The sequence below is a fragment of the Orycteropus afer genome, unplaced genomic scaffold (genome assembly GCF_000298275.1).
Source record: "Orycteropus afer afer isolate SDZICR_OR568_19922 unplaced genomic scaffold, OryAfe1.0 scaffold00034, whole genome shotgun sequence".
NCBI lineage: Eukaryota > Metazoa > Chordata > Mammalia > Tubulidentata > Orycteropodidae > Orycteropus > Orycteropus afer.
This window is the reverse complement of record NW_006921621.1, coordinates 14,950,779-14,963,074: the sequence shown is the minus strand read 5'-3', so window position 1 is coordinate 14,963,074 and position 12,296 is coordinate 14,950,779. Positions and strand designations below refer to the sequence as shown.

The following is a 12,296-nucleotide window of genomic DNA, read 5'->3' as shown; positions in this document are numbered from 1 at the left end:
TTAATAAACAGATTTATTTCCTCACAGTTTAGGAGGCTAAAAGTCTGGATTCAGTGCACTGAGTCTAGGGGAAAGGCTCTCTCTGTCAGCTTTGGAGGAAAGTCCTTGTTCCTTGGTGATCTGCATGTGGTGTGGCATCTCTCCTCCCCTGTCTCTGCTTCTGGCTTGCTAGTTTAATCTCTTGTTATGTGTCAAAGAAGAGTCACTCCAAACAGTCTTCACTAATTCTGCCTCATTAACATAACAAAGACAACCCATTCCTGAATGGAATTAGAACCACAGGCATAGAGGTTGGGATTTACAGCACATAATTTTGGGGGACACAGTTAAGTCCCTAAGACCTCATGGCAAAATGTTTTGATCATCATTGTACACAGAAGGTGTGTTTAGGCCTCTTGTAGAAACATTGCTAGGGCAGAGGAGCCTTTCCTCCAGTATCTTCTCTGCTTATCTTCTTGGGTCTCTACTAGGCCTTTCCCTGATGTTCTCTTCTGCAACTCATATTCCCTAAATCACTTAGTTATTTTCAGACCCTGAGGGGCCTTTGATATGAACAGGCAGATGTAGGGTAGGGATACGGACAAGACAGGACTGGACCTTTTCCAGAGTTGGGCTTGTGATAAGCTGAGACCATACATACACATACACAGACATACATGTGTCTGTCATCTGGGCCTGGGACAGTGCCTTCTTGGAGAAAGGCAAGACCCTAGTGTTTGCAGTCCTTCCCCCGCCTCTATCCTTTTCCCCCTCACACCTCCTGCTTTATGGCTTTCCTGCCTGGATCTCCCTAGGGGCCTTCCAGATCCTGGACTGGGCAGGCAGGCTTGTGGCACTGACAGACAGGCGGCTGACACCTGGTTTCCACTTTCTTCCCTTCTCTGGTTTCAGGAGCTGTTGGCCAGAGGAAGTGGAGGGGCAGTGGGATGTGGAGAGCCGAGGGCTAAGTCTTGGACAGCGGAACAGAGGGAGCTGCTGACAAACAGACGGTATGTCCCTGGTGAGGCCTGTGCCCCTCTCTTAGCTCTGCTCTGGGGAAGCTGGCAAGTGAAGGGGCAGAAAGGTGGCCCCTCTTGGGGGGCACTGGTGAAAGGAGTGTGGTAGAAGCCAGAGGGGCTTAGCCTACAATGGCCTGACCAGAGAGTGCTCCTAAACTTTGGCATCCCCACTGAGGAGCCTGTGTTGAGTGAACATCCTCAAACTCTTTTAAGCTAATGTTTATTAACATTAATAACAGGCACTATCCTTTACTTAACTCATTTAATCTTTGCGACAACCCTGTGCAATTGGTCCTGTTCATATCTCCAGTTTAGAACTGAGGAAACTGAGGCATAGAAGACACATTTTTCCCTCTGAGGTCTTCAAAAGAGAGTGGTGGGCTGCACTTTAGACTCCCTGCCCTAGCTTTTAGGGCATGACCTGCTCTTTTTGGTGCTCAAGCCCTGGACCCTGCCCCGGGCCTCAAAGCCAGCTTCTGCTTTTGTCTGTTTCCTGTTAGACTCATGTCCTACCCTTCAGCAGTCTCCAGACCCCTGGGAAATGGACAGAGCAAAGTCCAGCCCTTTAATGGTTCCAGTAGTGGCCCAGGCCTGTTTGCCTCTGTGGTAGCTCCTGTATATGTTCCCTTTTGTCTGTCTTATTTTCTCAATTTAAATGCCTCTTGACCACATCTCTGAGCCTCTTCCTTCCTTGCTTCCCCTCAGCAGGTCAAGGAGCCCTTACCTCCCAGAATGACCAGTGTAGCCCCAGTTAAGAAACCCTACCGTAAGGCACCACCCGAACATCGAGAACTGCGGCTGGAAGCCCCTGGATCCCGGCTCGAGCAGGAGGTTAGCACGACTGGTCCCCCAGTCCTGGCTGGCAGAGGCAGTCCCCTGAGGCTGGGTGCCTGGCTAACTTCTTTATGAGTGAGAATTTGGCACTGCTGATAGAGGCCTGGGGTCTCCTAGTTAGAGCAGTGCTAGTGAGGGCAGTGTAGGCTCATGGGGGACATCTGTGAACACATGACATGTTGGTGACCCCCAGGGTCTTTGTAGCTCAGCAGAAACAATCCCATACAATCTTTCTTTCCCTACAAGAGGCAGCCCGGCAGGAATGCATACTGAGGGGTCCTAATGTGCCAGAGGCTGGGACTCTAGTCCTGTCTGGTGGACGAGAGCCATTCAGCTTGCAGCCCCTCTGGAGGCTGTGAGGAGGCGTACTCCAGCTACTCTCCACCAGACCAGCTGCTCTCTTCACTGTCCCCAGGAAGTCTAGCCCTTCCTCCAGCTTTGCTTTGTTTGGTAAACATTTGTTAAATATGTACTCCCTGCCAGGAACTGCTCTTAGGAAGCCTATAGTCAACTGCACAACATTCTCCAAGTTGGTTATCCTCCCTCATTAAATTTATCAAAGGGAGGAAATGAGTATTGCAGTGGAGTATTCCCTTTGTGGTCACACTTCCACCCTGTATTTATTTATTTGTTTTTTAAATTTTTATTGTGATTTGGGTGAAAATTTACAAGCAACACACTTCTACCTTGTTGCTGTGACTGAAACACATTTAAAGAACTTGAGAGATCATCAGCAGACGATGAGCATCAAGGGCACTGTGGCCCACTTTGGTCAGATTCAGGGTGGCAAAATGCCGTGACTGCCCTGTTTCAGTTCAGGGAACATGATAGATGTCAGGTAGTGGTCTGTGTGCTACCCAGTGGGCATTCTCCTGGTTTTGTAGATGAGCAAGCTAAGGTTTACAAGGTTAAGGACTTTGCTCAAGGGTATATTAACCAATAAATGGTGGAACAGGATTGAATCCAGGTGTCAGCGGCTCAGGGTATGTGATCTTAACCATTGTCTGGTCTGTGCTTCCCACTCTCATGTACCTGCCCATGACTTGAGTTCTGAAGCAGTCAGCTCTATTTGGATTGGGCTCTTTGATAGCTTCCTTTTATCATTACACATGCTAACTCAGCTTTTCTGTTGGCTGAGCTCTGATTTTTGAGCTGTGACCAACATAGGAACTTGGGGAGGATGGAGTGGGAAATTTGGAGTAAAATAAGATACTTTCCTTGTCTTAATCGTGATTAGCCCAGAGGCTCCCCTCCACCCTTGCAGTATACTTCCTGAGCCACGGTATGGTCCTGATTCTGCTCCTCCTGTCTTCCTCCAGGGGGCTGGGAGGGCTTTGTTAGAGTTCAGAATCCTATAGCTTGGCCTGATTTCTTCACTCTGGAAGGTCTCTGCTATGCCTGTGTGGAGTAGCCCAGTGAAAAACTGAGTTTCTTATATCCCCAGGGCTGGAGAGAGGTAGCATGTTTACTGGGGCCTGTTTACAACTGGCTTAAGGATTAAGAGAGGGCTTGGAGCTCATGTACGGGTGGGGTTGGAAGGGGTTCTTGAGTCTTCTCATTGTCATGGGAGAGGATAGTCTCATCTTGTTTGGGCATTAGTGGGTTGCCTCTTCCATCTCTAGAGGGCTCTGCAGCCCACCCCTGCTATGAGAGTCTTTGGGCTTCAGAAAGGGCCCTTTCTAGGATTGTTTGGAGGGTGGGTCAACCAGGAGGCCAGTGGTCCAGAGCTGAGCCTCAAGTTTTTTTTTTTTTTTTTTTTTTTTGTCCAGGAGCCTCTGACTGATGCAGAGAGGATGAAGTGAGTATCTGCTGCCCACAAGACTGCCCTGCTCACCTCAACTCTGCCTCTCTTAGCTCCAGGCCAGGCTGTTGATACTGTTGGGCTTTTATTTGCATTAGTAGAGAGAAAGGCTGGGGTGGGGTATTTTGGGGACTTTGGGAAGAGGCTTGGTGCTATGGATATTCCTTCTGGAAAAGAGGATTTGTTCCTGTGGGCTCTGAGAGAACCTGCAGCCAGGAGGTGGTTCACTCTGAGGGGCCCGCTCTTGCTAAAGAGCTTTGCCCCAGCTCCTGGCCCTGGAGAGAGTGGCCCCCCGTGACAGCTGCCTCCCTGAGGCCCTTTCTGTCAGCCCCATGAGGCCTCTGGAGAGCAGGGCAGTGCTGGGCTGCATTTCCAGGGGATTAATAATGGAGAAGCCTGATTGTGCAGTGGGGAAACTGGAGCTGGGGGCTTGGTGGCTGGCTGGCTTGGGCTGTAACCAGAGACTGAGATGGGAGCTGCACTCCCGTCAATTCTGTTTCCTCCTCATTCTTATCCAATGAGGGAGGGGTGTGTCAGGCTGTCCCCTGCCGTCCTCTCTGTCTTCCCCCATCCTCCAGCCCAACGTGTTTTCTCAGGGCCAGCAGGCCTATAGAATGTGCTGTCCCAAACACAGGCCTAGTTTCAAGAAGCCCTCCTGCTCCCAATTGCCTATCCTCCTTTCATCCTTTTTCCTTCCTTCCTGAGCCTAGTCTGAGTCTAGGACTTGGCCCCTCCATCTCTGATGCCCATTCTGTCCTTGACTCACCCCACCCTGCCAGGCTCTTGCAGCAGGAAAATGAAGAGCTCCGCCGGCGCCTGGCCTCAGCCACCAGGCGCACTGAGGCCCTGGAGCGTGAACTGGAAATTGGGCAGGATTGCCTGGAGCTGGAGCTGGGCCAGAGCCGTGAGGAGCTGGACAAATATAAGGACAAGTTCCGTAGGTATGGGGATGAACTGCCAGGGCACACATGCGTACATTTCCCCATTCATTAGAAGGTTAGCTGGAAAGGTCTCTGAGATCATCAGATTCTCATGAGAAACCGAATTTCTGAGGAGAATGACGTGTCTAAGATCCCACAGTGAGGAGGAACAGAGCTGGGCCTAAAGAATTAGATCTTGACCAAGGGGTCTGCCCTGTACCCTCTCCAGGCTGCAGAACAGCTACACGGCTTCCCAGCGGACCAACCAAGAATTGGAGGACAAGCTGCACACGCTGGTAACCTACCCAGCACTGCAGTGTGGCTGGCACTTTCCTCATGGCAAAGCAGGGGGCCTAGGACTTGTCACTGGGGAGTGCCAGTCTGCCCTGGGGCTTGGGGCAGGTTGGGAGCTGGGATGGACTGTGATTGGAAGGGGACTGCAGTGTGCTGTGCATGTCAGGACTGTCTTAATGCTCACACTGTTTCTCTTCTCTCCTCGTCTCCCCCTCATGCTGCCACCGTTGCTGCCGCACTCTCAGGCCTCTCTTAGCCACAGCTGGATTTTTGCAGTTGCGTCTGAGTTTGTCTGTTTTCCTTAGCCTGAAACCTTTTCAGCTGAAACCTGGGATTGCTGGGGCCCCGGATGTTTCACCCTACCGCTCAAGGGCATCCACTCCTTTCTTCTTCCTGTTTGAGGCTCATGCAGTAGAGACAAGGCCTCCCTCCTGGGAGACAGCTGGGAAGCCTGTTCTTGGCTCTAACACAGGCACTTATGGGTGTTACCACTGACCACTGAGCATCTCAGCTGCCAATGGCAGCAGACGCACACCAGTTTTGGGGGGAAGAGAGGGATTCAATCAGTGAGCTGAAGATCAAGGGTACTTTTCGAGGCTGTAGCTTCCTCCCTGCTCAGGTAGATAATCTCATAGGCGCCCCAGCTGCCTCCTAGCCCCACTCCCCACACTTCTTTGCCTGATCCTGGAAACAGCTACACACAGAGGCTTCAGCCCCAGGGTTTGCATAGTTAATGTCTCTGAGGTACCAGTTGCCTTTCCTGGTGCCTAGAGTCCCTAGGCAAGTGGTAGGCAGCTCTATACTTGCTTAGGCCACAGTAGGTCATGCCCAGGAAGCCCCTGCCCCAAGCTAGCCTAGAGAGCAGGAAAAGGACCCTGGTCTCTTCTATCTGTCTGTTATCTGTCTGTCCTATCTGCCTTGGCTGCCCTGGCACCTGTGGCTTCCTATGTCTCTGGGCTGGGAGGAGGTGGAAAGGGAAAAGGGGATTGGTTAGTGTCTGAGCTGGCTTTACCATAAGTTTTGTGCGTCAGATCAAGAAGGCTGAGATGGATAAGAAGACACTAGACTGGGAGATTGTGGAACTGACCAACAAGCTGCTGGATGCCAAGAACACCATCAACAAGCTGGAGGAGCTCAATGTATGTGCCCTCCACCTGCTCTGGGGTCCATAGGCCAGGTCCTTCCTCACCTGAGGTGGGCTGTCCTGGCCCAGCCCTTCTCCCTGGGCAAGGCCAGCATCTCTGAACCAGGTCTATATCTGCAGGAACGGTACCGCCTGGACTGCAACCTGGCTGTGCAGCTTCTCAAGTGCAACAAGTCTCACTTTCGAAACCACAAGTTCGCTGATGTGAGTATAACACCCTCCTCCTAGACCTGTTCGTGTTTAAGGACTCCTCTAGCTCTAGTTTCTGCACCTCCTCCTTCTTCCCCCTGCTTTTAACTCTCCCTTTTCCAGTTTGCCTTCCCCTCACCTCCATGTCTTCTCAAGACAGACAGCTCTGCCACTGTTTGGTTTCCTGTGCAATCTAGGGCCCATCACTAGAGCTGAGGGGCCAACCCTGTTGGTATTTTTAGAACAAAGGGAGAGAGGAATTCAATTTCAGGATCCCATGCAGGAAGAGGGGTGGCCAGAGCTGTCAACTAGAGGACATTGAGAGAAATCGGGCCCACCTGATCCCCTTATCCCAAGGGGTGACCTCTAGACCCTGGAGGCACAGGCCCCAGGTTGGTGGGGCATGCAGAAGGAGGGAGGTGCTTCCACAGCTGCTGGTGAGTCCACATAATCTAAACTTAGGTCTCGTTTGGGCAGAAGCCTCTGCTGAAGTTGAGAGAGATGAGAGCACATGGGCCACAGAGGCAGATCTGGGTTTGAACCTGGCTGTGCGACTCAAAACCTTCAAGTTATTGTACCCCTACCGAGCCTCCATTTATTTGTGAGATGAAGATACACTATGGCATGCTTGTGAACAAGAGACAGCATAGTGCAAAGCACAAGCTAGTACTTATACATGGTAACCAGTATTTTTGCCACAAGCTAGCTGTCTTTAGTCTGGGATCATTCATGCTTCTCCACCTTTCTCTTGCTCCTTTACCCCAGCTGCCCTGTGAGCTACAGGATATGGTTCGGAAACATCTGCACAGTGCTCAAGAAGCTGCCAGCCTGAATCCTGCCTCTAGCCTGGCCCCAGGGGCTGTGGTGCCCACTTCTGTCATTGCCCGTGTGTTGGAGAAGCCTGAGTCTCTACTGCTCAACTCAGCCCAGTCGGGCAGTGCTGGCCATCCCTTGGCTGAAGACGTCTTTGTGCACGTGGACATGAGTGGGGATGCCCTGGGTGATCCAGCCAGTCCGCCGGTCCCTGAAAGCCTTGTCCCCCAGCCCAATGGGGAGTGCCGCCCCCTGGGCACTGCTGGGGGCTTCCCAGAGGAGGAGCTGCGGCCGGCCTTTGAAAAGTTGAGCCCCTACCCCACTCCATCCCTGCCCCACCCACTGTATCCTGGCCGTAAGGTAATAGAATTCTCTGAGGATAAGGTGCGGATCCCCCGCAACAGCCCCCTGCCCAACTGTACTTACGCCACCCGCCAGGCCATTTCCCTGAGCCTGGTAGAGGAGGGGAATGAGCGGGCCCGCCCCAGCCCAGTCCCTAGCAGCCCTGCCTCAGCCCAGGCCTCACCCCACCATCAGGCCAGCCCAGCCCACCCGGTACTCAGTGCCCCAGCCAGCTCAGCTAGCTCTGAGGAGGACCTACTGGCCAGCTGGCAGAGAGCATTTGTGGACCGCACCCCTCCACCTGCCACCGTGGCCCAGCGCACTGCTTTTGGACGTGATGTGCTCCCTGAGCTACAGCACCATTTTGACCTTAACCCCACTGACAGAGATGATGAGGTTCAGGCACCTTCTTCCCCACCTGGTGAAAAAGGCATTTTGCTGCCAACAGACACTGATTCTGGCTTTCCCAGGGAGGAAGAGGAGGAAGAGCTGAACCTGCCCATCAGTCCCGAGGAGGAACGCCAGAGCCTGCTGCCCAGTGACAGAGGCACTGAGGAGGGGCCTGGCAGTTCCTACCCTGAAAGCAGGGCCTGGCCACTCCCCAACTCCAGCCGCCCCCAGCGCAGCCCTAAGAGGATGGGGGTTCACCACCTACACCGCAAGGACAGCCTGACTCAGGCCCAAGAGCAGGGCAACCTGCTCAATTAGGCCACCTGCTTGCCTTCTTGCTACTGCTGCACTGGGACCACAAGACCACCCCGCATCCTTGCCGCTCAGGGTCCCCAGCCCAGGCTCTCGCACTTGTCCCCTCCAGGCCTTTGAGGGTGGGGTCAGGCCTGGACCACACTAAGCCTTTCACCTTCATCCACTGACTAGCAGCAGCCTGCCTCATGGTTTTTTCCTTTTCTTCTTGAACTACCCTCCAGTCAGCCCAGACTGGGCTGCTCTGGGGAGCTAAGGGTTTAATATGCCAGTGTTTATCTTCCTCTCATATCCTACAGGTTTTGTTTTTTGTTCTGTGTGTGTGTGTGTTGGGGGGGTTGCGGTTATTAACCTCCAGTTTCTGTATTCTGCCTGCTTCCCTCTCCCCGCAGATTCTCTGCAGGAGCTGTTGCCTTCAGGGGGCCTGCCATAGCTGATTCTAGGGGGGTGAGGCAGAGGCTGACTCAGGGCTCTCCTCAGCTGTTTCCTTCCTCCCTCTGGAAGGGAGTGGAAGGTGGGGTTTGGGGCCTCATGCTGGGCTGTGTGTGAGGCCTGGCTTCCCTCCCAACCTTGGCTCTAGACTGTTACTCCCAGATTTGGGAAAATTTCACACTGATGACTATTTTAAAATCAAATAAACTATTTTACTGGAATTGTCTAATGTATATACTAATGGCCTTCTCCTTCATGCTTGAGGGTTTGCAGGAGACTCTTATCCTAGTTTTTGATAGTAACTCCCCTTTTCCTCACCTGCCTTGGGCTTCCCTGGGCACAGAGCATCAGACAGTGGGCAAGGGTACACCTCCAATAACACTGGCGGAGCCCCTGAGCCCCCTTGGAGGTTGAGTCCAGCCCAGCTGTGGAGGTGTGTTGTTTACCTTGGTTATGCTCTCTGTGGACTCTGTGTAAGGTGTCACTTGAGAACCTGAAGTCCTAGGGCTCTAAGGACTGGACCAGGCCTGTTTGAAAGATTTGGGCCCTTTCAGATTTGCCTTGCAGCTTGGATGGCACTGACTCCTAGTGGTGCTTTGTGGTAGTTCTGATTCCTCCCCTCGGGCCAGTCCCCAGTAACCACAGCCACACGCCAGGTTGTGGAGTTCATTAAATCTCTTCTGAGCCAGCGGGCTGCAGCCAGAGCTGCTAACAAGTCCAGAAGCATTGCCTTGGGTTCAAGTGTCCATCAAGGCTGTTGCCCAGTCCCAGCTTCCAGAGCCTCCCACCACAATGCCAGAGCTGCCAGAGCCCCAGGCACCGCCCCTGTGTTCCCTTCCCAAGCCCCAGGACCAGACCCTGATATCTGGGGCTAGGTGCTGGGAACGTGGGCAAATGTAATGTTGCGCTGGAGCCCAAGTGGAGGGTCACATCTCTGTCTCAGCCAAGAGACTGTCCCCTAGTCCAGACGTCATTAGCACCATCTGAGAGCTGGTATCTGTGGAGGGGCAGAGGGGTTCTCAGGCCACCATTTATTTTCCCACTGGGAACCACCAAACAGATGAGGGGTGGCCTAGGTTTCCCACACCCACTCTCCCTGGTACCAACCCTCTTCCAGGCCTGGCTCTGATTAACCCTCTGGGCTCTTACCACTGGGGCACATCCAGGAGTTGCTGCCCCTCTGGTGGGCAGCAGGCTCCCTTCCTCTCTCTGGGGTGTCGCCAGCCCCTGCTGCCACCTCCTCCTCCTCCTCCCCCTCAGAGAGGAGGTCACAGATCTGCTGTTGCAGCTCTGGGCTAATGCTGTTCTCAGCCAACACCAAGCTCCTCAAAGCTGTGGGGTAGTTTTCTACCATGTCCAGCAGAGTCTGGGCAGGAAAGAGTGTGGAAAGGGATGGGCACAGTTAAGGCAGGTCCTCAGACCCCAACTTGCCACCCCTTAGGGTATGTCCACGGGAGCTGTGGTAGCGTAGTGCCTAAGGCACTTGACTGCTAACCAGAAGGCTGGCGGTTCAAACCCACCAGCCACTCCTCAGAAGGAAGGTTGGGCAATCTACTTCCGTAGTGATACTGCCAAGTCGACTCGATGGCATATAGCAACAACACAACAACAGGGTATGTCCACAGACATACTGGCCAACCTCCACCCTACCCGCTAGCCTGTCCCCAGACACAATGACTTCTCACCTGTGCTGACTGGTTGGTGAGCCCTGTGCCTTCCAAATCCAGGACCTCTAGGGTACGGCTAGACGCCACAGCTACAGCCAGCATCCCTGCCACGTGGTCACCTGGGGAAACAGCACACACTCACCTGTGCTCTAGCACTGATCTGCTAACCCTTCCTCCTAGTCAGTTTCTCTGTTGCCCTAGCAACCTTAGATCCCACCCTTAGGCTAAGAAAACCTGACAATTGGTGGGTGGTAGGTAAGAGAGGATGGTGATTGGTGCTTGCATATACCTGTTAATCGTCTGGTTCTTCACACAGGTGTGTTCTCTTAACACCTCCCTGATCCCTGAGTCCCCTCTTCCCATCTTCAGCAAGGGGGTTACCATGGCAACTAATGTTCTCAGCTTCTTGGGTAGAGGGTGGGGTGGGGGGGATAGAAAGGGTTCTTGAGCCTCACCCAGGGGGTTGTAGTCCAGGTTGAGGACGCGAACCTGGGAGCTATGGGCCACAGCAATGGCGAGGCGGCTCCAGCCCTTAGGGGTGATGCCAGGGTTGGCACTCAGCGTCAGCTCCTTCAAGCCTTGGCAGTGAGAAGCCAGGATGCAGAGGATTAGGCCCTCCTTAAGCCCTTCCCCCACCCCATGTTTCTGGGCTATCCCACTCCCACCACCCATAGAGCTCCAGGGCCATTAAGGATCCAAGTCTCCCCTGTCCCCCACCAGCCTGGAATCCAGAGTGATCACTCTGCTTAGACCCCAATCCTTCCCCCTCCTGAGAAGATTTAAATGACATTCTCACCCATACTACCAGAGTCCTCAGCCCTGGACCATGCCCCCTTCCCTCTGCACTTAGCTTTTCTTCAAGGCCACATAAGCCATGCCCTCAGCAGGGCCCTGCTCACCAGACTTGGCCCCATCCGGGGGGAGGAGGCCACAGATGAGGTTGATGGCTTCATCACCCAGCATACAGTCCCCCAGGTCCAGAGCCACGAGGGCAGGGTGGAGGGCCAGGGCTGGATTCAGCAAGGCCAGTCCAGCATCTGTCAGGGGACTCCCATGCAGGCTGGGAGGGGGTGAGGTGAGAGGGCAGAGGTCATCACAGTCAAATCTATTTGTAGAGGGAAGGGACACCTCCCCTAGGGATCCCCCTCCATTCTCTGAGCCCTGGGGGGTAGGGAGGTAACTCAGTCACAGCATTTGGGAGAGTTCTGGGGAAGAAGAAAGAAAATTCTGGACTCCAAGGGAATGAATGCAAGTAGAAGGGGGGACTCTGGGCTCATTTCCCCAGTAGGAACTGAGATTCAGGACAGAACACGGGGCACGACAGACAGCGTGGTGGACTGGGATCCTCTGGTGGGCAGAATGTAGGGTAAGGGGTCTTGTTCCCAGGGCCTATTTTTGGCACTGTGGAGCTACCTCCACGAAGTAAATGCAGTGGTTAGGTTGGGGGTTACAACGTGCATTGCCTGGAAGGGGTGGGTATCCCACCTCATTTGAGGTGGGGCCCACGTGTGTAAAGTCCGGGTGTAGAGGAGGCATGGGAAAAGGGATGAGGTAGACGTGTGTAGAAGGGGTGAGAACGTATAGTGAGTGGGCAGACAGGTACGGTAAATGGAAATCATCGTACGGAGAAACCGAAGGTGTCAGGGAGAGTGAGTGGAGGGGGGTAGTGTCTGGGGCCCCCTTGCGAGGGGGCGCACTCACAAGAGGGACTGGATGGAGCGGTTGGTCCGCAGCGCCTCCGCCAGCTGCTTGATGCGGCTGGGGCTGGACACGACGCCCAGGTTAAGGTTGAGCTGCGCCAGGGACGTGGCTCCGGCCAGGGCCCGGCAGATGCGGCCGAAGTCGCGGTCGCAGAGGCGGCAGCCGCGCAGTGAGAGCAGGCGCACGGCGTTGTCGCGCAGGCCGCGGCAGATGTCCCGCACCTCGGCGCCTGACAGGGGCTCCCCCGATATCTGGATGGAGCTGGGCAGCATTATGCCTGCGGCTGGGCCTCGGGGGCCGGGGCCGAGGTTTGCAGGGCCGCGGGCGGGGCTGGGGCCGAGGCTGGGGTCGGGGCCGGGGCCGGGGCTGGGGCCGGGGCCGTGGACGGATCGGAGGCGGCGGCGGAGGCAGAGGCGATGGCGGAGGAGGTTGGGGCGGCTGCGGAGGCTGAGGCGGCGG

At 54.4% G+C, this 12,296-nt stretch overlaps 2 protein-coding genes across 2 annotated transcripts; one reads left to right on the top strand and one right to left on the bottom strand.

Annotated features, from left to right (window-relative positions):
- Positions 1–1,730: 1,730 nt before the first annotated feature.
- On the top strand, positions 1,731–8,043 carry TJAP1 (tight junction associated protein 1). The gene is made up of 8 exons (XM_007936207.1): positions 1,731–1,829; positions 3,602–3,630; positions 4,413–4,574; positions 4,783–4,849; positions 5,093–5,122; positions 5,879–5,986; positions 6,112–6,195; positions 6,946–8,043. The coding sequence occupies exons 1-8, from the start codon at positions 1,731–1,733 to the stop codon at positions 8,041–8,043; spliced, it is 1,677 nt and encodes a 558-aa protein (XP_007934398.1).
- A 1,352-nt stretch (positions 8,044–9,395) lies between these two features.
- On the bottom strand, positions 9,396–12,109 carry LRRC73 (leucine rich repeat containing 73). The gene is made up of 6 exons (XM_007936206.2): positions 11,838–12,109; positions 11,036–11,196; positions 10,592–10,714; positions 10,155–10,255; positions 9,619–9,835; positions 9,396–9,466 (listed from the first exon to the last, which is right to left on the bottom strand). The coding sequence occupies exons 1-6, from the start codon at positions 12,107–12,109 to the stop codon at positions 9,396–9,398; spliced, it is 945 nt and encodes a 314-aa protein (XP_007934397.1).
- Between the last annotated feature and the right edge of the window lie 187 nt (positions 12,110–12,296).